The sequence below is a fragment of the Manacus candei genome, unplaced genomic scaffold (assembly GCF_025592945.1).
Source record: "Manacus candei isolate 608988 ecotype Guabito, Panama unplaced genomic scaffold, ASM2559294v1 h1tg000018l, whole genome shotgun sequence".
Classification (NCBI taxonomy): Eukaryota; Metazoa; Chordata; class Aves; order Passeriformes; family Pipridae; genus Manacus; species Manacus candei.
This window is the reverse complement of record NW_026138066.1, coordinates 1,100,813-1,125,498: the sequence shown is the minus strand read 5'-3', so window position 1 is coordinate 1,125,498 and position 24,686 is coordinate 1,100,813. Positions and strand designations below refer to the sequence as shown.

Sequence of the window (24,686 nt, the reverse complement as noted above, 5' to 3'; positions counted from 1 at the left end):
GCTACATTGGTTGTTTCTCTTATATGTATTAATATCAAAGCCAAAAGTAATATTTGTCAGATCCTATAGGGGTGAACCTTAAAGCTCCTTGGATACAAGTCCCAGCTTCTTGCTTAGCCTCTAAGAGGGCACATTAAGAGGCCTTTTCCACTTGTTTTTGAAACACGGTGTCTTTTCTGGCTCTCCGTGCTGTCTCCTCAGACCTTCCAACTGGTGGCATTGTCAGGATGGCCCTTGGCTCCCAGCCTCGTTCTCCCCATCCCTCACTCCTGTCGTTGCATGGCCCCTCTCATATGGTGCGGAGGATGCAAGCTGTGGTTCTTCTAACACACAGTTTCTTGGTCAGTGCCTTCATACCAGTTCAGAAAGATCATAGAATCATTTGGGTTGGAAGGGACCTTAAAAATAATCTATCTAGTTCCCACTCCCCTGCCATTGGCAAGGACATCTTCTGCTAGATCAGGTTTCTCAGAGCCCCGTCCAGGATGGTCTTGAACACTTCCAGGGATGAGGAGTCCACAACCTCTCTGGACAACCTGTTCCAGTGCCTTACCACCCTTACAGTAAAGAATTTCTTCCTAATATCTTATCTAAACCTATCCTCTTTCAGTTTAAGAAAGAATTAGAAAGATGTACTGTCATCTCTCAAGTGAGTGTTATTTTCTAGGGATAAAAGGGCCAATAGCTGTTTTGGCTGTAATGCTGGCCCACTTTAGCTGGTGTGCTATCCCAGCTGTGAGATTTACAGTGGTTTGTGAGCATCTTCTGATTTTAGATGGATGCTTTTCATGCTGCTTATGTCTGTTAAAATGCTGTATGTTTTGTGTTCTGAGACATTTCCTGACCACTCAGTGGAAATCTCTGATTAATTAGATATCATCAGGTTAAATATAGTTAATTACAAAAAGAGAGGTAATTGCTTCAAGGATGATGCTTGCATATGTAATGTTTTCCTGTTGATTTTCTTTCTCCCTAGCTCAGCTGTTGAAAAACAACCTGTTCTTTGTTTTTCTGTGAAAAGACCGTATACAAAGAGGAGACACAGCTAGAACTCAATTGTGCAGAAAATGTTGTCGAATGAAAGTGTGAGAAAATGAGGAAAATAGTTTTTTCACTATCCCTTTGAAATCTAGTAAAGGGTCCTGAGTCTGGTAAAATTCAAACTTGGCTGTTTACCTTAGAAATAGAATATTGAAAAAAAGGTATTTCTAGCAAGAAATTTCTGTAATTTCCCTTTATATAGTGTAAACCTCCTTCTCCTGAATAGGTAGGATCTTGGTAATGTTCTGGGTAGTAATTTATACCTATTTTGTACCTTATTGCATGGAGCTTCACATCGAGTTGGGTTTATCTGGTAAATTGTGTTTAAGTGGTGGTTGTGTTTCATTTATGAACTTGTAATTTTTTATGCACATGACAAAAGCCATGCCAAAAGAAGTATCCACATTTGGATTGAAATGAAAGACTAAGATATATCAATATCATTTGTATTCTGTATGCATGCATATACTAAATAATTGTTTTTGTAGTAGGTATATTATGGCTTTCTGATTCTGAAATAATTACAAGCCTCAGTTGTAGCTGAATTATTAGTCACAATGATTTAGCTCTGGCAGTACTGTTGTGAATATATAGACTATTAATATAGTATAGAGAAGCAATGGTGACAATAAAGCTGTGGCTATGGTGATTATTTACCTTTCCAGACTCATCTTTCTGTCAGTACTTCCACCCATCCACCTCTGTTAAACTAAGAAACACTATTAAAACCGGATCCTTGTTTTCAGGTTACTTTTTTTAAATTAAGACCATTATATTATTTAGTTTTCCAATATTTTGTGTACTACATCCATTCTTATATGCCCTGGTGTCTTAGTGATTTCAGTGCTATTCAGTACTGTGCTTGGTAAGACTACAATGAGCCAAAAGCAGTTTATTTACATTATTCTGACTATTTTGCTAATAATTTTTTTTATTCAGTTTTTCTCAAAAAAACACTCACAGCTTCTTTTATTTTTTGTGGATATTTATCTGGAAATTGTAGTGCTAGTAACTAAAATAGGGATTCTAATAAGCTTAAGTACTTTATCTGGAAAAATTTGTGATTGACTTTTTCATAGGCGATGACCAGTCTGAGCAACGAGTATTGTAGTCACCACTAAAACCTATGATTAAATTACCCTTAAAAAAAAAAGTATGTTTCCAAATGAGGATAAAATCTAGAGGGATTGCTCAGAAGTCACTTTGTACTGCACCTTAAAAAGACGAAGGCAGTTGCTCCCCATCTCAGACAAGGGGCCGCAAAGACAGACAACCGCATCCTTGCTGTGCACTTTGTGTTCTCAGCTGCACCATGGGCTCACTGAAACCTCTAATTTGCCATTCAGCAGAGACTTGAGCTAGCTTTGGCTACAGGGTTTTGGCTGCCCCAGAAGAACCTGAAAAATGCCAGGCTTCCTTGCCTGGGGTGTACCATTGAGCATGTCCTCTACTGTTTTTACTTTTTGTGGAAAATATCTAACTACTAAGATAGTATCTGATCATATAGGGCAAGTCTTTTTGTTTCCTCTAACTAAGCAGAATTTGTATTTTTAGCTTTTCTGCTACTGAATTTATTAACATTTTTCTGCATTCAAGTAAGTAGCAGCTTACTGAATCTTACAGTAGATGTTCAGTTGTAGCTTGTACCGAGAGAGCTGATGTTATCTTCAGTGAATTACATGGTAATGACTGAATTTATCAGAGTATAGTGCCAGGACAACATTTCACTTTTTTTTTTTTTTTTAATCTTTTACCTTTCTGTGATGAGGACAAGAAGAATACCTGTAGGTGGCAATAGTACTGAAGCTGTAACCACATGCCATTTGGGGTTTTTAATGGGTGTTTTACTGTCAAGTTAGTTTTCAAGTTAGCTTTCTGCAATTCTGATTCAATGAACTGCTTTACTGATGCTGAAGGCTGGGGAAGCGTGGTCCCTAATGTTTGACTGCAAATCTGAGTGCCAGATTTTCTGCTCTACCTGCACTGACTGCCTTAGGTAAATTTGTGGATGGCTTTTGAAATTTTGTTTCAGTGTTTATCTATGTAACTCTTTATTTATTTATTTTAAACCAGTGAGTGCTGACAAGGATTTTTAATGACAGCATTGAGACAGGTGTGACATTTTATCATTAGCATTATGCTGATGTGCAGTGCAAGAAGCTGTAATAATATAGTCACAGATTACAGAACTTTTTCAATGAAATGGAAGGATATAAGGTGGTATGTACCCAAAATAAAAGCATGAGCATGAGCAGCAGCACAGGATACTCTGCTGGGGTTAGCAGTTGGTGGGCTGATGCACTCTGATTTTCAGCTATGGTAAGGACAGACCTCAGGCATCTTACATGTGGGCTGCTGAAATCCAGGATTGCTATAAAATACCCTGGGAGGTGCATCTGGGTCCATGTCTACTGGATTTGGAGCAGCATGTCAGCTGTTTACATGGCATTCACTGGGCTGTACAATGCCTTTTGCAATGCACTTCTTGAGTAGGAACCCAGTTGAAGTGTCAGAAGTTGCTGTTTCATTTAGTCCTTGCACTATAATGCACGGATTTCTCACCACAGTAGATAAGGACCAGCTAGGATTACAGAATTATTGCAAACAACTGCACAAAGTAATAAACAGTTTTTAATTTGCAGTCTATATCAGTTTTATTTCTGCATCATCATTGGTTTGTAGGTTATTGGCCCACTGAAAATTAAGTAAGATTTTTCTTTAACACAAATAGTTTACCTTAGATGAGACAATGCTAATTGAATAGAAGAACCTAAGTTCTACTTATGGCCCATTAAATTCCGCAAAATGGGGAAGAGTTACATCCATTCAAAATTCTAGTTGCCACTAGAATAACTATTTGTCCAGAATATTATTTTCTGGGGGGTCTAATTTGTGCATTCCAACTACTTTACTGATTAGCAGTAGTTCAAAATAAAGAATGTTTTTGCAGAAATGTAATCATTACCTTTGGCTGTAAATGCCCATTGCTCAGAGAAAATTGTCCCTGTAATTGCGCTACCATTTTAACTGGCATTTTAGTTAAGGCTCCTCTGCTTATCAATATAAATCCAGGGACCATTTGTTGGGCACCTGAATCCACTGACTAAAATGAACAGTTGAAAAAAATAACTCCATGTAAAATGTGAGGGAATTATTTGAAATAATGAAACGGTTGCAAGTGCCAAACTAACATGTGAAATCAAAGTGAAAGAGAGTAAGCCTGTTGTGACTCTGGGAGCAGCAGGTGAGGTGGGGACTCTGTGACCTACTTTGCATTACTCATCCTGATAACCGACCCCCAAAATTCCACGTCTGTTGGTATTGTTACCCAGGTGCTTGTAAAGGAAAGTCCATTTCAATCACAGCTGTGGTTTCTCTCTCTGTGATTCACTATACCTGACTAGACTTGTTGTCCTATATGGTTAACATGTTGTTTTCCTTTACATATTTTATCCCTCTTTTTCCAATTCTTCTTGCTCTGCAGCTTCAAGTAGTCCAGGCCTTTAAGAAAGCTTTTATGGTAGTGGAATTCAGCAGTCATATCAGGAAAAATCTAGCTAAAATGAATCTTGCAACTGTGTGTAGGTGTGTGTAGTCTTCTGTTTTGTTTTTGATCCTAAATTATTTGAGCTACCTTGTACCACAGGCCTTCTTTTTCATTGGACTTAAGAGTTCAGCCTTGTGAAGGAACCATGTTACAGCCTCCAAAGGTTAAGAACAACGAGCAGCCAATACACATAAGAGGAATTTTATAACGGTAGTGGTGGGTGGAAAGGAGGTTAAAAGGCTTTCTGTGAACAAAGATCAGACACCAGTTTCTGTTGTCAGGGCTGGGAACTCAGTTATAGAGCTGTGACTTCAGCTGACCTTAATTACCTTGTTGTGTAATGATCATAAAAAAGGGAGAGGCTTAGAAATACTGCCTTTGCTGTCCTTGTATAAATGCTGGGCAAGGAATTACTGGATTATGTAGAAGTTGAGGCTGACTTTTTGTGTGTATGTGCATGCTTCAGATCTGTGCTATGTCTTTGTGGGTTTTTTAATATGATAACTTAAAAAGATCACGAGCAAATTTAAAATCTTGACTTGATTACACTGGTTATTCAGCTGCTGAGGAACCTGGTTGTCACCCAACCCATGAGAATTGTGCTAGGAAATATAGATAAATGGTTTACAGACCAGCAGTAATGTTCTAAAAATACATTGTACCTTCTCAGTTTTACAACATAGGCTGATCTTACACATGAGCTACAGGGTTCATAGGGGATATCAAAACATCTTCCAGCAAGTTACAGACTTCTGTGTTTGCTATGCTGCCACATTCCGACTCATTGTCCTGTCTTGCAGCAACTCTCAGAGAGATGGTCCGTCCTGGGCTGTGATGGGCCCAGGGCTGAGGAGAAGCACACCAGGAGGTATTGCCTCCAGCTTTCTCTGTAATGAGCATCCGTCTTTTGCCATGCTCCAGGTTATCAAAGGGAAGGATCAGGGGATTATATTACAGCTGATCGAAGGGATAGCAGTCCCCTGGGCCTCAGAGTGGCAGAGCTAACTAGTCTCTGACACGACCATTTAGTTACCATCTCCTTATCTGACACTTCCTCCCAGTATGGTGGTAGACAGCTAATGGACCCTATAACCTATATTGGCTGGTGTGGGACTTGTGCATCCCGCTGCCACCCCCACTGAGGCTGGGGACTTTGCAAGTCAGTGGAAAGTCATGCTTGGTGTTGCTGTACGCTCCATGCTGTATGTGCCAGGTGGTGCTGCCATGTCTCACTGGCTCCTCTCAGCAGTTAATGTCTTCCCTGGGGAACTCAAAACAAGGATGATGATGTACTAAAAAAACAGTGTGCCTTTTGCTCTGAGAAATACAAGTACAGAGCCACTACTTGAGTTTTCCCTGTCTCCTCTCTTGCTCTTCCCATGGTGGTGCTGCCTCTCCTGTGCTATTCCTTGTCCTATCACTTTCTCCTCCCCATATGTCCAGATAATGGTGTGAGACATGGGTTAAAAATAAGTCTTTTGAATGAGAAACATGTTTGCAGCAATGGCAGATAAGGGAAACAAAAATCAATAGAATGGTTTTCTGGTTTACAGTCTCATTAATGTCTTCACCTTTAAAAGGATTTGAGATTTTTGTGAGGTAAATGACCTGCTGAAGGCTACACAGACATTTCAAGTTGCATAAAAATTTTAAGGCATGATACAGTGTTTGTGCATACTCCTGCTGCTGGGGATTTGAAAGGTTACTGAAGATTTCCTTTCCTGTTGCTATGCATTTTATTTTAATTGTTGGGAAGCGTAGATGAAGACAAAGGTAGCAGCTGTTTCGGGAGGCTCCCCAAGAAGCAGGAAAGTTTTGCCAATGTGTTTTAGGTACCTTTTTCCATTCTTGTTCCACCCTACACAACAGCAGATGCCAAGTACCACACGCTCCCCTATTTTGTCTCTTAGGTTCTTACATAGGCTTTGTCTCTGCTTCTTGTGTAAAGGCCTCCAAGGAAGCCTCAACTGCTGAGCTGGTTCCCCTGTCCCCATCCCTATGTCCGTTTTGTCAAAGTGCACCTGGAGAAGGGCTACAAAATTGTATGCGCCCCAGTAGCTTTCTATGACAGTCCCTGGGGTCCTGTACAAGCTGTGTAACGTGAAAATGTTTGAAAAAGATAGCCACAGTGAGGCGGAGCTAAAGATGATGCACCTCTTTTCCCCCTGAGATGAACTGGTGTAAAGCACTCCTTGCTTGGCATTTATTCAGGGTAACATGCATTAGGAAATAAGTCCAAAGGCAGATTTTAACAGTGGAGGCAACAATATCTCTTAGCACAGTTTTCACCCACTCCATGAGTGGACAAAGCAGGACGTGCACCTGCCGGTCAGCTCCTTGAGGATACGGTAGGTGACATCTGCCACCTCAGCCTCCTCCTCCTCTGCTCTTGCTGGAGGAAGGATAAGATGTGTAACTCCAGAGCAAATGAAACAATGTTGGACTCAAAGAAAGTACTTGCTGTCCTCTACTTGGGACAAGAAAGCACTGGGTATTTTACCAGTGCTGCAGCTAAAGCATGTACACCGCACACTAGTTTTTAATTTTTTAAGCTGATTGATATACACTGAGAGATAAACTTTGACAAATATAAACAGATTGTTCGCATTGAGTCTTTTTACCTCATAGCAAATTTAAAACACAGCACCTACTGCATTACAGCCTGCCAACAGCTGGGGTGGATTGTTTCGGGCAAGCTTCTCTGTGTCTTGCAGTATAACCTACACAGCAGATTGTTGAGTTTTGTTGCCATGTTTAGTATCAGTTATAACTTTCTCAATGCCCACATGCTTTTAACTTCCCTTGAAAACTGGCTGCTGCCACAAAATAACTCAATTTTTGTTATTATTATATTATTTAAATGACAGCATGGTCCAAACAAATCATCTGTGCTGACAAGAATTTCCATCAGTACACAGCTGAGGCATCAGCCTTCAGCAGAAGAGACTCAGTTAACAACATCTATCTTCCTTGCAATTTATTTCAAATTCAGCTGTCTAAGGCATCCATCCACTGTCTTCCATCTTTTAGAGAAGCTGACAGAAATGAGATAAGTTGGAAATTGTCTGAGGAGTGAAATTCATTCTGTGCTGACAGTGCAAAAGCAGATGACAATACCTGTGATGGTGGTATGGAGCCCTACACAGAGCTCAAGAGTTTCTGCTCTGGGAACAGTATCATCTCTGATTTGCTTAATGGTATCACTTGGCTATATTTGTTTATGTTATACTGAAGCACAACTGATATAAAGAATATATACATAACAAAAAATCTCCTTCACACTGATATTTGAAAGATCCCTGTATGTATCAAATCTTGCAAGTAAACCACAAAATCCAAGGGTGCAGAAAGATCAAGGCTGAATGTTAATAAAAGGGAGGGAGGGAGGCCTTTCAAACTCCCTGTTTATCAGTATTAGTACTGGGGCCATGTCTGAAAGTTCACTCTGTTGGGGTTTTTTCTGTTGTTTTTTTTAGTGCCTCACCTTGATACTCTCCAGATCTCTCTTAAAGAAAGACATATTAAAAATGAAGTGAAAAGACCAAGTAGATTATGCTGGAAAAGTTAAGTTTTAACAAAGGATGCATGTTCTATAGCCCTGAGTGATGGATAATTTAGTAAAATGTCAGTGTGCCTTTGGAATAACCTTACTGAAGAGCCATTGGCCATAAATTAAGTCAATGACCTGTATGTGTGCATTTCTAAAATCTCAAAAATAGTTTCCATGTTCCATCTCAGGTGCCACATGATCTGAGAAGGTCAGCATATTCTTCAAAGTATGGATATCTGAGTGTCAAGAGGATGGAGCCAGACTCTTCTTGGTGGTGCCAAGCAGTAGGACAAGAGGCAGAAACTGGTGCGCAGGAAGTTTCGTCTGAACATGGGAAAGAACTTCACTCGTGTAACTGAGCACTAGAACAGGCTGCCCATAGAGGCTGTGGAGTCTCCTTCTCTGGAGACATTCAGAAGTTGCTTCATTATTCAGTCATGAATAATGTGCTCTAGGGGACCCTGCTTGAGTAGGGAGAATGAACCAGATGACCTCCAGTGGTCCCTTCCAATCTTACCTGTTCTGTGATTTAAGTACTTACATAAATACATTGGTATCTTTGCAAAACTATGTAAAATTCAAAGTCCAAAAAATTAGTCCTGAGTATCCATTGCAGCAGGTATCTCAGCTACATGGTAAATTCTGCCATAGCTGCTTCAGAGACTGTTGCTGACCAGTCCTGACAGCATGATCTACGAGGTTAACCAAATTGTGATGTATCGTGTAGGAATCCCCATTTGTCAAAGCAGCAGCACTATATGCTGATTAAATCCTTGATGATCAAAATCAGTTTAATTACTCTTGTTAGATTTGAATCAGAGATATATAACAGACATACAGAAATGTAGAGACATATTTCTGAGATTTCTTACGGGGACCAAACTGTCATCATGGATATGACTCTTAGGTAGCTTTTCTGCACTTATGCAATTACATCCTAGTAAATAGAATTAGGAAAAGACAGCTAGAACAAATTATGTATTTCTTCCCTCCTCCTGAGACACTGTTCTGGTGGAAGCACTCCTGCTAGCTTGTAGCCCACCTACTAATATGAAAATAGTGCATTTGCTAAGTATTGAAGCTGCAAGTCTTCATGCAGCTTCTCATACCTCTGATTCAAAAAGTGATGCTATTACATATTCATCATTTTATATATGTATATTTATGTATCTATATATGTATTTGTGTATTTATGTATATATATATAATTTATGTATATAAATTCTAGCTTGATACCCTCAAGTAAATGTGACTGAGAGCTCCATATCTAACATTCAAAAGTATCCAGGTGCCACAGAATTTGTGGTGAAAAGAATTTCAAATTTACTAGTGGCTAAACCCAAGATTTTAATGCACATCTCTAGGAGGTCTGTAGTAAACTACAGACACTGGTGCTGTATCTTATTTGAAGGGTTCTGCAGAACATGAGAAGCACTTGCTCATTCCAATTACTGGACTGTTTTTTCCCTACTTTAATGTCTGTCTGCAATTTATTGAACTAAAATCAATCAGCTGTAACAGAAGTGATTTGGAAGGGTCCTTAGCTTTTGAAAATTGGTAGTGTTCCCAAAAATCAAAAGGTTTGTCACAATTTCATGACATTTTAAAAGTCTTTTGCAAGAGTTGATTACTAAAAATCAGTTCAGAAACCCCTCCAATCAACCTGTAACAAGCAGAACAAGGCCACTTACTTTTTAGTTTTTGGGGTAAAAATGTGCCAAGATTGGTACATCCTTTCTCAATGAGACTTTCTTCCCAGTGCTCTGTTTTACTGTTTGCTGTCCATCCAACACAATGCCGAGCTGACAACTGCTCAGGCTTTTGGCAGACTGAAGTCAGGGCTCCATGATGTGGTTGTTCCTCCTGCACACCGTGGAGTGCCACATGTAAACTACTCACTCTGCCTATAAAATTCTGTAAGCACTGGGGAGGCATAAATTAAAAATGTGTGTTTACACATATGCATAGTCTGTAGAATACCTAATGAACAAAAAAAGGTAGCTTGAGCAGTATATTTTTAACCTCAAAGTCTAGTGTTATTCTTCTGTCTGACATTATAGGGCAGTATAAGGATGTTGAAAATAGGCATGAAGGGTTCGTTTGCTGGAAGTGTCATTCACAACTGCTGAGGAATATTGGAAAACTAGGGGAGTGGGAAATGCTCACATGCATGTGTTTGCCAACACACATTTATTTGTGTGTAGGTCTAGAAGTTTCAAAAGGAAACAAGAGGGTTATCTCAAGAAGTTCTGGGGGAATCAACTCAAAAAGAGGTTTGTCACAATGCAAGCAGGCTGCAGGGAGTTTAGCTCTGTACATGCAAAGAGGAAATAAAAAGTTATCCCTAAAAAAACCCGAAACACCTTCTGGGGGAAAAACCTGCTGATTTTGGGTCAGTTAATTTCTTCTGGTTTGAAACTGCAGCATGATTTTGATAGGTGGCTGAGGATGTCATGCTGAGAGTTACTGAATATTTGTTTGTTTTTATTCTCATCTTAGGAAGACAATTCACTTTAAGCTATTTAAATGCTTATTTGTTTAACTTTTAAATGTTTGTTCTACTACCTGTCTCCTTTCACTACCAAGGAATGCAGCAATTCCCTGCTGATTTACTTGGGCTTATCTACTTCTTTTCTCCATCAGTAAAGCTGAGTTGTGTTAGATGTGCCCTCATTTCTTACTATTGGATGCCTTAGAAAAATAAATTCTTTATAGTTTTGGGGACTGACATATGAAGTCCAGATAACCGAAGAAAATTTCGTTATCGGTAGCAAGGGGAAAGTTTATACAGATTTAGTGAAGCATCCTCTGGAGATGACTCATTCTTGGAGAAGACGAGCATATTTCTGCTGAGTCACTTACTTTAGTTATATAAAAAGTTTTTTTCTCTTTTCTAGCAAATCAGATAGTTGTTTACAATGTTTTATCTCCACAGATGTTCTAATGCCATATTTGCATTCTTGGTCCTTCTAAAAGACCTGATAGTTTTCGTCTTTCCTTCATCATGATTTCAGCAGCTGTTAGTATGATATTCAGATATAACTGCTGATCTCAGCTTCACCAGGAGATTCACTCTAAAGCTTCCTGCTAGGTTTTTGCTTGGATGAAGCTGTTTGCTATTTTTCTAAAGCCTAACTAATTCATGCTGTTATTGAAGTTCTGTTAGAAAAACGAGGAAAAGAGTTCATTTTAAAGGTTTAATAGTTCATTTTGGAGTGCCTATGCTTTTACAAATTTTCATAAGTAATGGATATCCTAACATTTGACTGTATCCTCACTCCATGTCTTTTGCAACGATAACTTGTAAAAATACACAATATTGACCTTAAGAGTCTTTGAATACAAAAATACCCTACGTGTTATGACACAATTAAACCTTTAGCAACTAAGAATGTGATTGCATAATCAACTTTAGTCCTTACTTCTGACTTCTACTAGGTTCTACCTTCTGCCCTCAGGCGTGATTCCTTGCCCACTTTCCTGAGTCAACACCACAGCTTGAGTAGATGTGCAAGTAGCAGATGAGGGAGCTAATAAAACTCAGACCTGTGTATTTTTGCAATGTAATAATTTCTTTTGTTTTGTCAGAAATAGCTCTCACCTGGATCAGCTCTCAGAGCAGCTCACCATTGTTGTGTCTAAATTAAAAGCCATCCTCGAGGATAAAATACTAGACCAAACACGGGCGTTAAAGGTGCATCTCTCTGCTCTGATAATACATACACATATAGCATAACAGGCTGCCAGGCATCAGTTCTACATACTGACTCTGAAGCTGTGTCATCCAGGCAGTCAGTGGTTTTCATTGCAGCTTAAGTCCGTAGTCCAAATACTCCTCTGCCTCTGTCACTGCCTGTGGGCAGCTTGCATGGGTTGCTTCCAGGGCGGTACCAGCAACCGGCCGTTTCTTTTTATGGCCCTGGAGTTTCGGATACTTTCCCATGACCATAAATTCAAGAACACTGATGTCAGCTGGTGGCTGTACTGGGGAGGCCCCACCTGTAGCTGGGATCGTCCTTCATTTACGGAACAGGCATTTATAGAGAGTGGCCTTTTGCAGCTGCGTGCTGGTACTCGCTCTGCAGCTCCAGCAGAGCTACAGGTATGTAACCAGCAGAACTTCACTCACCAGCCAAGGCAGAACTGTGCCTTTCAGCTCAAGCAAATCCTCAAACCATGCCTACGGTTTCAGCGTCACAAAACAGAACTGCTGGAAAATGGTAAGTTATTTTTGTGAAAACTTGTGGCAGAAATAAAAAATAATTTTTAATAACATTTTCCTGTGAAGTTTTCAAACTGTGAAAGGTTTATGATATGATGTCTTAAAAGACAGAAAATGTGAGAAAATGCATTGTTAAGAAAAAAGACAACCTTTCATTGAAAGAAATGCAAGATTTTGGTGAGTGCAAATGAAGAATATGCTCAGTTATTTTGTAATTGTATCAGACCTGTGTGTTTGAAATGCTGAAAATCATTGAAATTGGTGAGCGTCAGTGAATTGAAAGGAAGGACCCATCAGATCCGGAGTCTTTGGGATACCACTTCTTCCTGAAGGCTTTATCTTGATTTATGTAGTACCACTTCTCCGCAGCTTTGTTACTATGTAACAAAGCTTTTGTGTGCCTGGGCCCTAAAAGTCTTAATTAGTTAGGAGATATACCATGTTGCTATTCTGGTTTTTATGTTGCTATTAGTTTGTATACTGCTCCAGTGCTTTCTACTTAGACTCCTAATTACCAGTGTTTCAAAACTTACATGTAAGAATTAATCTTTATTAGAATAGACTAACTGGAACATTAAATTTCTCCCCTTATACTTTAAATAAAATTGTTTATAAGGCTGTGTATGTGTCTGAGATACACATATAAACACGAATTTAAGGGTTGTAAAAGAACAGTTTCACTGGTAAGCCTATAATTATACCATTTTTTTCCTCTCTTTTGATTTGTAAGCAGTTGTCTGTGAGATTCTTGTTGATAAAATCATGCCTGTATTCTGGGCTTGAAAAATATGACATCTGTAACTCTGTTGGCCTGAGGTGGTTACAAAAAAGAAGTGGGGAGCTGCTCATAGCTTCAGCAGAGGCTGACCCTCCAAATCCTACTGCTAAAACTGGGGGAGGTTTAGGCATGAAGAGGGAAGAGGGGCAGCTTCATTTTTCACTGACACTTGCGGCTAGCTGGTGATGAGTACCTCAGTGGGCACTGAAAGGGCGGAGGTCTTGCAGTTTCTTCCAGACCCAGGGCAGTCTGTCTGCTGCAGGGTGTCTTTTGCCGTCCTGCCAGGCATCTCTGGACACTGAGGTTCCCTTTGTTTCTGTTGCCTTGGGATTGCTTTATGTATAAATGCTTCATCAACATAGCTGTATTGGCAAAGAAGTTAAAGAAAAATAAATCCTACCCTATGTGGATATAATTTTAGTAAGAAAAGATCGGTTGCAATTATTCTGGGGAAAGAGGTATTAATTTTGTTCCAGAAAATTATATTGCTATATAGCAGAACAGGAATTTTTATTGACAAATGCTGTGTATTCGCCGTTCCGTTTTCTAGTGATCTCATGCTCTAACATTTTCCATTAATGTAAGTTCTGGGGAAACTTCCCTGAAATGCTAGGACTCTACTGTGTTGATACCATTTCCAAAAATATTGCAAAATAAGCTGCTGCTTATATATCCCTCTAAACTCAGGTCCCAGGGATAAGAATGATTTCTCATATAATATCTGTATGATATCTCATATAATTCACTGGTTGTAGAAGAATGAAGCAGAAGACTTCAATCTGTCAAAAAATATCTCCCAATTTTTGTAACTAATAATACCTTATGAAATCATGATTTTAAAAACACCAAGGAATGATTATGAGTATTTTTAAAAATTCACTTTTTTTTTTTTTCCAGCTTAAATCTCCTATAGACTGTTCTGAAGCATCTGACAAGACCAGGATAGTTAAAAATAGTGATCATGTTATATGTTGTGGCTTGCCTCTATGGTCAACTGGTTTCATGTCTCAATTCAGTCTAAATCATGATTCCAATATTCATAATCAAATAGTCCAGTGTGGGAACATATGCATATAGGTGCTGCAGTTTAATATTGTCAAGAATTAATATTAGCATGCAGGAGGTTATGAAGCTCTGCTCCTGTTTTTGGAACAGTAGTAGTGAGTGAATTTGCTGTGGAATATCCAGAAATATAATATAAAGGCCTTGCATATTGAAGCAATTGGCAAAACTTTAATCAATGGGCCTGTATTTTTGCCATAAAAAGCATTATAATATGAAAGTAAAACGAATGTAATACCTGTTAGTAATAAGAAAAAAAAAAGAAGTAAATACAGCAAATACTTTATTCATTGAAAACTGTCCTGTAAAATTATATGGTAATACATAGTAATAACTTCTTGATAGGAAAGGGAGTGTGTTGCTGAATACTTATAAAATAATGGTTGATACACATGTACTTAGCATAATACGAATATCTATGCTGTGCTGTGGTTTTTTGTTTATAATTTGTTGCCTTTAAAATATTTGTTGTTAAAATCAGGCACTTGGAAAATTTATGCCAATTAAACATACTGGCATTTGGGCTTTTCTGCTTAGTTGAAGTTAATCTTTCAAGTCTCTGTCACCCAAAACTGAATTGAATGTCATCTATTTAGGTCTGACGGATTGAGAAGTAAACTGGAAGGAGCATTTTGTTTTTATTACGTTCATCTTAAATAGGCTCTTAACCATGTTTATACAATGGGTTTTATTAATTCCCAGTTAACCCAGCACTCCCCTATTTTGAAGCTGGTTCACCTGGTTTTAGAGGAAAGCTTTCGTATGGCGTTGAATTAGATTTAACAGAACTACAGTTAGATGAGTTGTAGGTGATCAGCTTTAGAAGTGGTGAGGGAATTTGAGCTCCATGTCCCTGTAACTTGCATCTCTGTAGGTAGAGTCACTGTAGTAAACCCCGAAGGGCTGTTGTAACAATACTCACCAGGAAGAGGTATAGGCTTACTTGTATAATCATCAATTTTTCTGTCCTCTCATAACCCATATGTGTTTTCTGGTTGACTGGCTAACAAGTCCTAATCCTGCATTTGACATTGTCTTTTCATATGGAAATAATTGATGTCACACATTTAGTTTGACATAACTTATACGGAGACACCACCACATAATGTACTTCACAAATAAAAAAAAAAAAAAGACAGGTTCTTATCCAGCAAAATCTGCAATCTCTATGTGCAACCGTGAGCCAAAAACTGAGCCAGGATATCAGTGCAGCTATGGCCATAGAGCAGTAGGGTGAAAGCTCTGTATTGACTTACAGAGCCTTTAGGAGCTCAGGTGTCAGCTACCCAGCTACATGCCACCTCAAGGGGACTGTGTGCACTGCTCTGAGGGTTGGTTAGGATGGCACATACCAAGAGCAACTCTTATTCTCATGAGCTATGTCTACTGTGCTTGTTTTAATGTGGGATAAAATGTTGCACTGAGGTAACCACCAGAATATGCAGTAGTAGGAGATCCAGGCTGGTTGTCTTCTGGCTGCAGTTCAAATGTTTGGGATACAAGTTCATATTTGTGTTTTGGAATGGGGTACACATTCATGTGCCAACAGGCTGCAGCTGTTGGTCCTGCATGCATCGTGACAACGTCAAAGTGGCTGATTTGGGACAGACAGGCTGCATACACTCCTTCTCAGAAGACCCCAAATCTCATACCATGAGGCAGAAGAAAATTTGTAAGCTGATGAGCAGCAACCATTCACTTGCTAGAGGGAGAATTATGTACTTACTCCTGCAACATGGCCTATCTTTAATGTAAATAGCTGGGCTCTAGGCAAATTCCCCAGTACACAGAACAGCTGGCATTCAAGTCTGCTACAAAGGTGGCTCTTATTCACAGCATTTGAAATGCAAAACACTGCCACCATCCTGTAGGTACTGTTTACACTATCACTGTCACTCAGCTGCAGCAGTAAGGAATTATGTAGCAGAATTTTACTAATCTGTATGAGAATGAGGAAAGAGCTTGAAACAGCCTCTCATCACACAGCAACAGACACAGTATAGTAGGCAGGGGAAGGGAGGAAGAAGGACAACTTCTGTTACTCTTACCTGGAAATTTTCACTTGCTTCTCTATACTTTACCCCCTATCAATGCATCTCACTAATACACAATGACAAGTCTTCATTTTTCAGTTTTACTCTGTAGAAAATGCATTCTCACAGAGTATCCTGAGCTATTCTATTCTGAAAGCACATGAAATATTTCTTAATCAAGAGTGGACAGGGGAGGAAAGGGGTTGACTTAAACTTTTAGCTTTATATCTGAATGTTTATCAACATCTTCTGAATGCACATCACAGCTTGGCAATGCAATCTGTAAGTCTCAGTGTGATGGCTTGGTAGTCTGTGCTGTGTACAGACAAGCGGAGTATCTCCTTTCCTGTGGGTGTGAAAGGCTCACGCTTTGGCAGATGAACTGAAAACCATGACAGCACACTCAGGGATAACTGCAAGACCGATGTTACTCAGCACTATCCCAGTTGCTGTCAGACTTAGAAATGACATTAGCAGTCTCTTTTCACATAGACCCTTTCCCTGGAGGCTGGTTGCTACAGGTTTTTGGAAAAAGATTTGGAGGCAAGTTAAAAAGTCTCTCAAAAGAAGTCCCAGTTTCCTGTTTAGAGTACAGATGCTACCATTGTGGAAAGAGGGACCTTCGCCTTCTTCCTGATTGTACCTTTGCCAATATACTCTTGACATCATGTGTTTAATTTCTTCCAACAAACATCAGAGCACAATATTTAATAATAACACTTTTAATTCCAGAAGAGCTCAAGGTTCTCCACAGGAAAAAGACACTCTGTGCTTCTCCTTTTACAGATAAGGTAGTAGAAATCCAAAGAAGTACAGTAAATTGCCAAGATCCGTATTCATGATAAAACTGGAAAGGGAGCAGGGCCAAACCTTGAGCCATCCTCCTAATGATAGCGTTTCTATGTCTTCCATCTCTATAAAGGTTTCCCCGTTTTTTTTTGGGGGGGGGAGGGGATACTTCCCAGTGTGTGTGTTTACAACATCAACTATGGGATTACATTGTGTGGGGAGTTGGGTTTTACTGGGTAATCTCACTGGTGCCACTGGTGCTTCTTCTCCCTCCATGGCCTATGCATAAGTCAGTATGGATAATTTATGGCTTGCAGGTAGGAGTGCAGTGTCTTCTGTGCAAGCATGACACATGATCATGGAGCAAGAAATAGATGGCAAAGATGTAGCTCCTGCAGGGAAGAGTGAGACAGGAATCAGAAAGCTCAGGCTCCAACTGTCAGGCCTCTGCTGCACCTCCAGAGATTTGATTTTCCCAGAGCAGGACAATACAGGCAAATGCAATATTGAGATCTGTCCCTCTGAAAGCCAAGTGCAGTGGTGTATGCCCTTGTACAGTGATCTTAAATTTAACCACACCTTCTGTTCCTAATTAGCATTCCTTTTTAAAAGCTCACTTAGAAAAGGCAGGCAAAATAATGGAAATACAAAGAGTTAAGCATTGTGGGTCATGGCGGCATGCTGAAGTGAAGGAAAGGACTGGAAAAGGATGAGCACTTACAACTGGGCACTCAGTAAGGGATTTTGAGGTATTTGAACTTTAAAATTGGCAGAATGGATGGCTGGAATGATTTAACACTTTTATCATTAATTTAAACCTTAGAAATTAATTTTTAAAATACTTTGTGAGAAGAACAAAGGGTGAGAGAATTAATATATGGGCTACCACTTCTATCTGTGTCAGTGTGTGTGACTCCAGCCTCATGTTCCTGACAATATCTGGAAGGATTTGCTTTAGTGGGCTAAAGGTTCTGTTGAGAGCAGGTGCAGTGTGTGGGAAGAACATTTATTTAAACTCTGTGAGCTTTGGAAAATAACAGTGAGAAAAGTACTCAGTGAAGCTGTCAATAGGACTGTGCTGTGCAGTGTTCTGCCATGTTCTGGGCATCATGACTCTTTTGGGGTGGAGAAGGAGAGCTGTGTAAATCAGCTGTGTGTGCAAGAAGAGGGTGATTGGTCTTTGCTCAGTCAAGCCAAGTGAAATGTATTCTGCAATTATGCCATAGAATAAGAATTTTTCTGCTCCTGCTTCAGACCAGGAAGGCCCTAGTGGCACATGTGTGAGAAGGAAAGATAAAGGGGGCCTTTGGCCAGAGAATTGCATTGCACCACAGTTTGACATAAACTTACATTCTGAAGATGCAGATCATTTAATGCCAGCATATGAAAAGAACCATTTATTGAGATAAGGCACTTGCAGAGACTGTCAAAATGCCAATGGCTCCTAATTCAGCTTGTGTGGAAGGGCTCTCTTGACCTGTGGGACAGGTGCCTCTACCCAAGCAGCTATTTCTCCTCCACCACAACTTGCTGCTGTGTGCAGCACTTGTTCCTGGTTCACCAGCCTGTTTTCCTGTGGTCACAGCTCCTCCAGGAACCACCCAGTGCCAGGGCTTTCGCTGCTGGTGCAGGACACGGGAGCTGTTGTTGCTGGAATGCACCGCTGAGAGCAGTGCTCAAGCAAATGGAAGCACAGGTTTGGTTGAAAGGTGTGACTAATGCAGCACTGGGGTCTTATGAGACTAACTGTATTATCCTCTCTTCTTAGAAGCTACATTAGGACAGAGTGCTTTCTTTGTGAATATACTGTGTTAATACTACCTGTAAATATATTTTGCACATCCCTGCCTCTTTTTATCCTGAAGAGAAGTTTCACCATGGCTAATCTTCTGGTATCATTTAAATAAGTTGATATTATTTAAATAAAATTCTTAAACTTTTGAATAAAGTATGATTTATAATAAGCCTTATATTATTAAAATGCCAAGCAGTTGAAGCCTTTTATGTGTCCCTTTTCCAACTGCTTACCCTCTCTATGCTTTGATCAACTACACCTGGCAAGGCTTAAAAAAAAAGGCCTGAAAGTTTCTGAGGAAATAAGGATGTTTCATCCTAGGTGCTGGAAACTACACAATCCCCTTTGGAAATGTACAATTATTACTTCAGTGAAAACCCCAAACCCCACAAAATTTGCCTATTTAATTTTTTACTCACCTTTACCTTCAGAGTTCCCCACCCTCTGGCACATGAATTAATGTTCATGTCTGAGCTGAAGGACTGAAGAAACAGTTTCCATTTCCATTTTTCCTCCAGCAGCCTTAGAAACTTTTGGTAACTCATTCAGCTCCATAAGAAGTATAGGAAGGGGGGCAAGTCACCACTTGTGTGCAATATTCTGTGTTAGTTTGGTTACTTTGAATACTACAGTAGGAAAATAGTGCTTCCTTTAGTAAACCCACTCACTACTTACTTTGGGACAACTATGTTAAAACTGGTGTTAGAGTTGAAGAAGAAACACCTGCCAAGAAGGTGAGGTCTAGTATTTATTTTTATTTTAGAATTTCAGGTCTTTCATTTATGAAGACCTCATTACTTGAAAACACCAAGGAGGCCCTTGTGTCAGATAATTAACCTCTGACAGTACTGTTACCTCAGAACATGTCATTCTAATAAAAATGCAAACGGTGGCAGGGAAATATTTTTTAAAGCTTCAAGCTCCTCCTAGAATAGTTAGCTGTGTTGATTTATGTATGTTTATACATGCTCATGCCTTGGGACTGTTGCTGTCTCCAGCTAGAGAAGAAAAGCAGTGTGATTCATGCATGGGCATCATAACAACTGTACCTGAAAGGTGAAGTCCTGCTGCTATTGCAAAGGAGTTGGTCTGAAGGAACTGCAGATTTACTTTGTGTAACAGTTAAAGGTGGCAACTCAAGTATTCTGTTTATTCCAGAAAAGAAAACAGTACATGTCATGTACAACTTAATGAGTGATTATAAAACAATACTTTACTTACACTTTTCAGTAAGTTGAAATGTGTTAAGTGTCACTTAATGCATTCCTCAGCATCGGCAGTCTGAAGATAAATGTGAAAATCAGGCAGAAACACCCCTCAGCTCTTAGGAATTTAAGTACCTTGGCATACGCATGCCCTGGAAAACAAGTTTTCCTTGAGTGTTCACAAATATGGTTTGAAGCTCACTTGTGCTAGGACATAGAAGGATTTATCTCACCTGTGTAATGTGCAGAAAAGGGGACTGAATTGGTTGCTGTGCTCCACTGACCACTTTGGAAAATACAAACCCTGATTATTTAGTTGGTTTGGTAGGATTTTTACGACATGTTTATTGCGAAAACCTCTAGGTATCAAGGGCTTTCGAGCAGCAGTGCCCAGGGTGCTTTATGCTACCACCTTCCAAGTGAGTCTGCCCCAAAATGACAACCCAATACTTCTGGCTTCTTCTTTCTTTCCGCTTTGGACTTCTGAACCTTTAGGATTTGCTCTGCTTTGTGAGGTTTCCCTGTAGCCACAGGGTCTAGATTTGTTTTAACAGAGGTTGAGATGGTTGCTTGATGGTAACTCCCTCTAAGAGCTGGAGCTGAACCAAATTGGCGGCTGTCAGCAGGAGGAACGGGACTGTCACCCCTCCGTCCAGCCATACCTCTGGGAGATCATCGTGCCACAGCTTCTGCTGTCCCCTCAGATACGACTTGAAATTTAAACAAACAAAGCGATTTATAGCCCAGTCCCTCTGGCTAAAGCTCGCTCCCACCCTCTTCTCCCTTCAGGCGTCCTCCCTTTATCGAAGGAGAGGGACACCACCGCCGCGGCCCCCTCAAGACCCGCCCGGTGGGCGCCAGAGCGCGGCGCCGCCCGGCTCCGCGCTTGCGGGGGGAGCGGGAGCGCCGAGGGGTTAATCGGGGCGTGCCGCTGGGGAGCGGTGCGGGAGGGGCCGTGCCGGAGGGGCCGTGCCGGAGGGGCGTGCCTGGCGCTCCCGCACCGCGGCGGCGGCCGAGAGCCCCTCAGTGCCGCGGGCGCGGGGCTGGAGGCTGGGCGGCCCTCGGCGGGACACCGCGGTGCCGGGCTGTCGGCGGCGCCGCCGAGGGGCACGGGCACCATGCCGGGCAGCGACACGGCGCTGGCCGTGGACAGGACCTACTCGGACCCGGAGCGGCACCGGCGCCGCAAGACGAGGGTAAGGCTGTGAGTGAGGGAGGCGAGAGTGGCGGGGTGCCCGGTGGGTGCCGAGCTCTGAGAGGCAGCCGCCAATGAGGTGTCCACGTTTTGCTAGGTTAGCGATCCATAGGGAAGTTTTTTTTCTATGTGCTTCTTTCGTATTCCTACTCTGACTACTCTTTGGTATAGGAAAATTAAATTAAACCAGCTGTTGACATAATAGAAACCAATGTTTAAGATATATCGACAGTCGAAACTAGTTGGACGCGAGTAATAGAGAACTTACCAAAGTCAACAGCGCTGATGATTTAATGCGGTGACTCTCTGCCTAGATCACAGTGGTGAATACCGGAGTTTGGGGTTTGTTTCTCAAGGTTTGTTTAATAAACTGTGGAGCAGGTGATTGTATCTGGCAGCAGAGAATGATTACGATTCCCTTTATGAATATTTAGAAGAGGGCTGTGGCAGGGACGGAAACTGACAGAAAAGGTGCACTTGTGTGCTGGGGACAAAGTAAGAGTATACTGTATATCCATGATGTATGACTTTATGGGATAGTTCTTCTTACAGTCTGCTGGCAAGTTCATCTTTCTTTGTCTTATTATTTTGATGTTTTGTTCATACGATGTATGTATATATAAACATAAACGTGTATGGGCAAAGCTTGTGATGCTTTCATGTCTTTAGTGGCATTTGTGGTAAATGTCTTGTTGATGAAGGCACTTGACTTTCTAGTTAATGCACAGATTTAAAATCCTGCCTAAATGCTTAGCTCAAACAGGTGTACAAGAACTGCCTCTTTCTTCCCAACCACTGCAGGAAGATACAAAAAAAGGAGGTTACTGTAGCAGACTTGAGATAGTGGAAGACATTCTCTTATCTATGCTGAGATCTGGCATCTGGCAATAAATGAGCTTTCTGGTTTGAAATGTAAAGATCAGCTATTTGTTAAAGGAAGATCTTTTTTGGGAGGTGAGAGGGGAAAAGGTTTTTGGTTTTTAGGGGAGGTTATTTTCCTGTACTGCACATTAGCAGTATTTTCCATCCCTCCAGCCCATTAATTGACAGTGCTGGAAAGGAGATGGCATACTTCAGATTGTTTCAGAATAATGAAATGTTTTAAAAATAGGTAGCCCTATACTCTGTAGAGTTACTTCTGGAGCCTACAATGCTCTTCACAGTCCAAGCTGGATGCACATATGAGTCATAATGGAGTTAAAAATGTTATGCATTTCCTTTAGTTTTCTCTTTGAAAGTTGAACTGATTAGTTTTTCCTTCATTCATCTTGCTGTAAGAATAGTGTGCTACCTAGCAAACTGTGGCTATGGAGAAAAGTTGCATGTCTTCGTAATATTTGGCATATTAAGAGTTAAACTCTACTCTGTAGTCTAGTTGATCTACTTAAAAGCATAAAGCATCATGGATAATGCCATGTTGATTATTGTACTTGTGTATTGAATTTTTTTTTTTAATCTGATGTTTAAGACAATTTTGTAAAAGCATTGGTCTTCTGTCTGATTTAGGATTTCTTTTAACCAGGATTAGCCTTTCCTTCCCTTCCTGTGATCATGAGAACTGGAAATATAACTCTGTACAAGTTTAGAGTTGTATGTAATTGTGATGCTCCAGAGTTTGACAAGTTGTGTCAGATATCACAAAACCTGTAATACAATTGCTAAAGTAGTAGCAGCAGATTATATGTTCCAGATGATTGTCAGAGCCTTGCATTAAATCTATTTGTCCTTAGTCCAGACAAATAGGAAATTTTCCTGTGTAAACTGACTGGATGACTTCAATGTTTCTCTTACTGCTTTAACCAGGGGGATGGAAATGGTCAGGCCCTGGAGCAGCAAGACCCGGTGGTATTATGTAGGAAAAAAGACAAGAAAGCAAAAGCTATTTTTTGTTTAGAGACAGAATAAAAATCATCAGAGCAGCTGGAGTTATAGCTGCCATTTCCCAACAATAATGGAGAAAAACAACACAGTGCCTGAAGACAGCAATACAGAGCTGGTGGCTGGGATGCACAGAGAACCTGAACAGACTAGGGAGACTTGTTATGTGAAGGACGCCTTGGAGCTGGCTTGGTCAGCAGGATAGGACATAAAGTAAGTAGGGTTTGGGGAAAAGAGAAGTGTCAAAGTAGTTGCTGGATCTCATAGTCTGTATGACGTAGGCTATTGAGTCCAGTTTTTAGGTGGGCAGGTTTTAAAGAACTTCTCCAGCCCTTCTCTTTCAAGTCAGGACTGCCTTTCAAGGCTCTGTTAAAGCTATCATCTCTGAGTGCTCGCCAGGTTATCCTATTTAGACCTCAGAAACCTGTGTACACAATTCTTTTTTTTTTTTCCTGCTGATCAGGACATTGCTCTTCACTCTTGATCTCTTACCCATTACCGAACAAAAATCTTCCACATTTTATCAGGATTATAAATTTATATGTATAGCTATGTAGGAGAAAAATCATTTTCTAGTATACCTAAACCACATGGGATCCTTTACCACATCCCATCAGAAGTCTATGCAGTAGCATACTTTAACAAGTGCCAGATGCATTAGAGAGAGATGCAGGAAGGTCACAATTAAGTAATTTCTTGCACACTGGAACCTATTCAGAACTCTCGATTTATTAATGGAAGACATTTAAATTTATAAGAATCCTTCCTTTATTTAAAACAAAAAAACCCCACATTACCTGAAACAGATGTGGTTTATTTATTACCAAATAGAGAATCTTAATTTCAATCTTCTTGTTCTTTCAGCCTTAGTGAGACTAGCAATAGTATTAGTGTTTTGTGGATGATTTAATTCTTACATGATCACACATACATTAAAAAAAATACAGAAATCCACTTGCTTTCTTCTGATGAAAAAACATTCTGTGGAATGTCTCTTCTCATTTTCCATGTCTCTCTTATGATCCCTCCAATTCATCTTGTCAGTAAGGGCGGCAGACTTTTTAATAATCTCTCCTCATATGTGTGTCTTTCTAAGCCTCTAATCACTTTCATCATCTGTCTTTGAATTCCCTTTATTTCTTAAAATCTTTAGTAGGTTTAGAGGAAATGACATAAAGGAACCTAAAAGGATTAAAAAGGAACAAACAAAAACCCCCAAACAGAATACCCCACCAAAGCAAACAAACCAAACAACAAAAAACCACCACTCTACCCTAAGCAAAAAGCCACCCCACCCACAGTTTTAGCAGAAAGGGAGATTTAATCTCCTAGTGCTTTTTTAAATGTGAAACAAAGATCACTGTAGAAGACATGCTTGTTCTGGGCTCTTGTGACTTACAACCAAACCTCCCAATGTATTGTGCTCAAAGACCTTATGAAAACTTATCCCCATGGTTCCGTCAGGTTTTGACATACAATGAAAATAATTTGATGAGACAGAATCTTGTGAAGACCTCCAATCTTTGATTTTAAATCCACAGTATTTAGAACTGTGTGAAACCTGTCGAAGAGTAGGCTGCATGATGCAGGG

At 40.2% G+C, this 24,686-nt stretch overlaps 2 protein-coding genes across 7 annotated transcripts in view; both read left to right on the top strand.

The window, feature by feature from the left end:
• The window catches only part of CEP83 (centrosomal protein 83), a 193,935-nt gene that overhangs the window by 93,491 nt on the left and 75,758 nt on the right, over positions 1-24,686 (top strand). The window contains exon 1 of one of the 3 annotated variants that reach the window (XM_051784042.1): positions 18,381-18,387. The exons of the other annotated variants lie outside the window; for them this stretch is intronic. Coding sequence (XP_051640002.1) covers positions 18,382-18,387 — 6 coding nt within the window. The 5' untranslated portion in view covers position 18,381. Of the gene's footprint in view, positions 1-18,380; positions 18,388-24,686 lie in introns of those variants that run through there. 3 annotated transcript variants of the gene reach the window in all.
• Positions 1-24,686, top strand: part of TMCC3 (transmembrane and coiled-coil domain family 3) — a 159,059-nt gene that overhangs the window by 89,031 nt on the left and 45,342 nt on the right. The window contains exon 1 of one of the 4 annotated variants that reach the window (XM_051784069.1): positions 21,009-21,218. The exons of the other annotated variants lie outside the window; for them this stretch is intronic. Coding sequence (XP_051640029.1) covers positions 21,141-21,218 — 78 coding nt within the window. The 5' untranslated portion in view covers positions 21,009-21,140. Of the gene's footprint in view, positions 1-21,008; positions 21,219-24,686 lie in introns of those variants that run through there. 4 annotated transcript variants of the gene reach the window in all.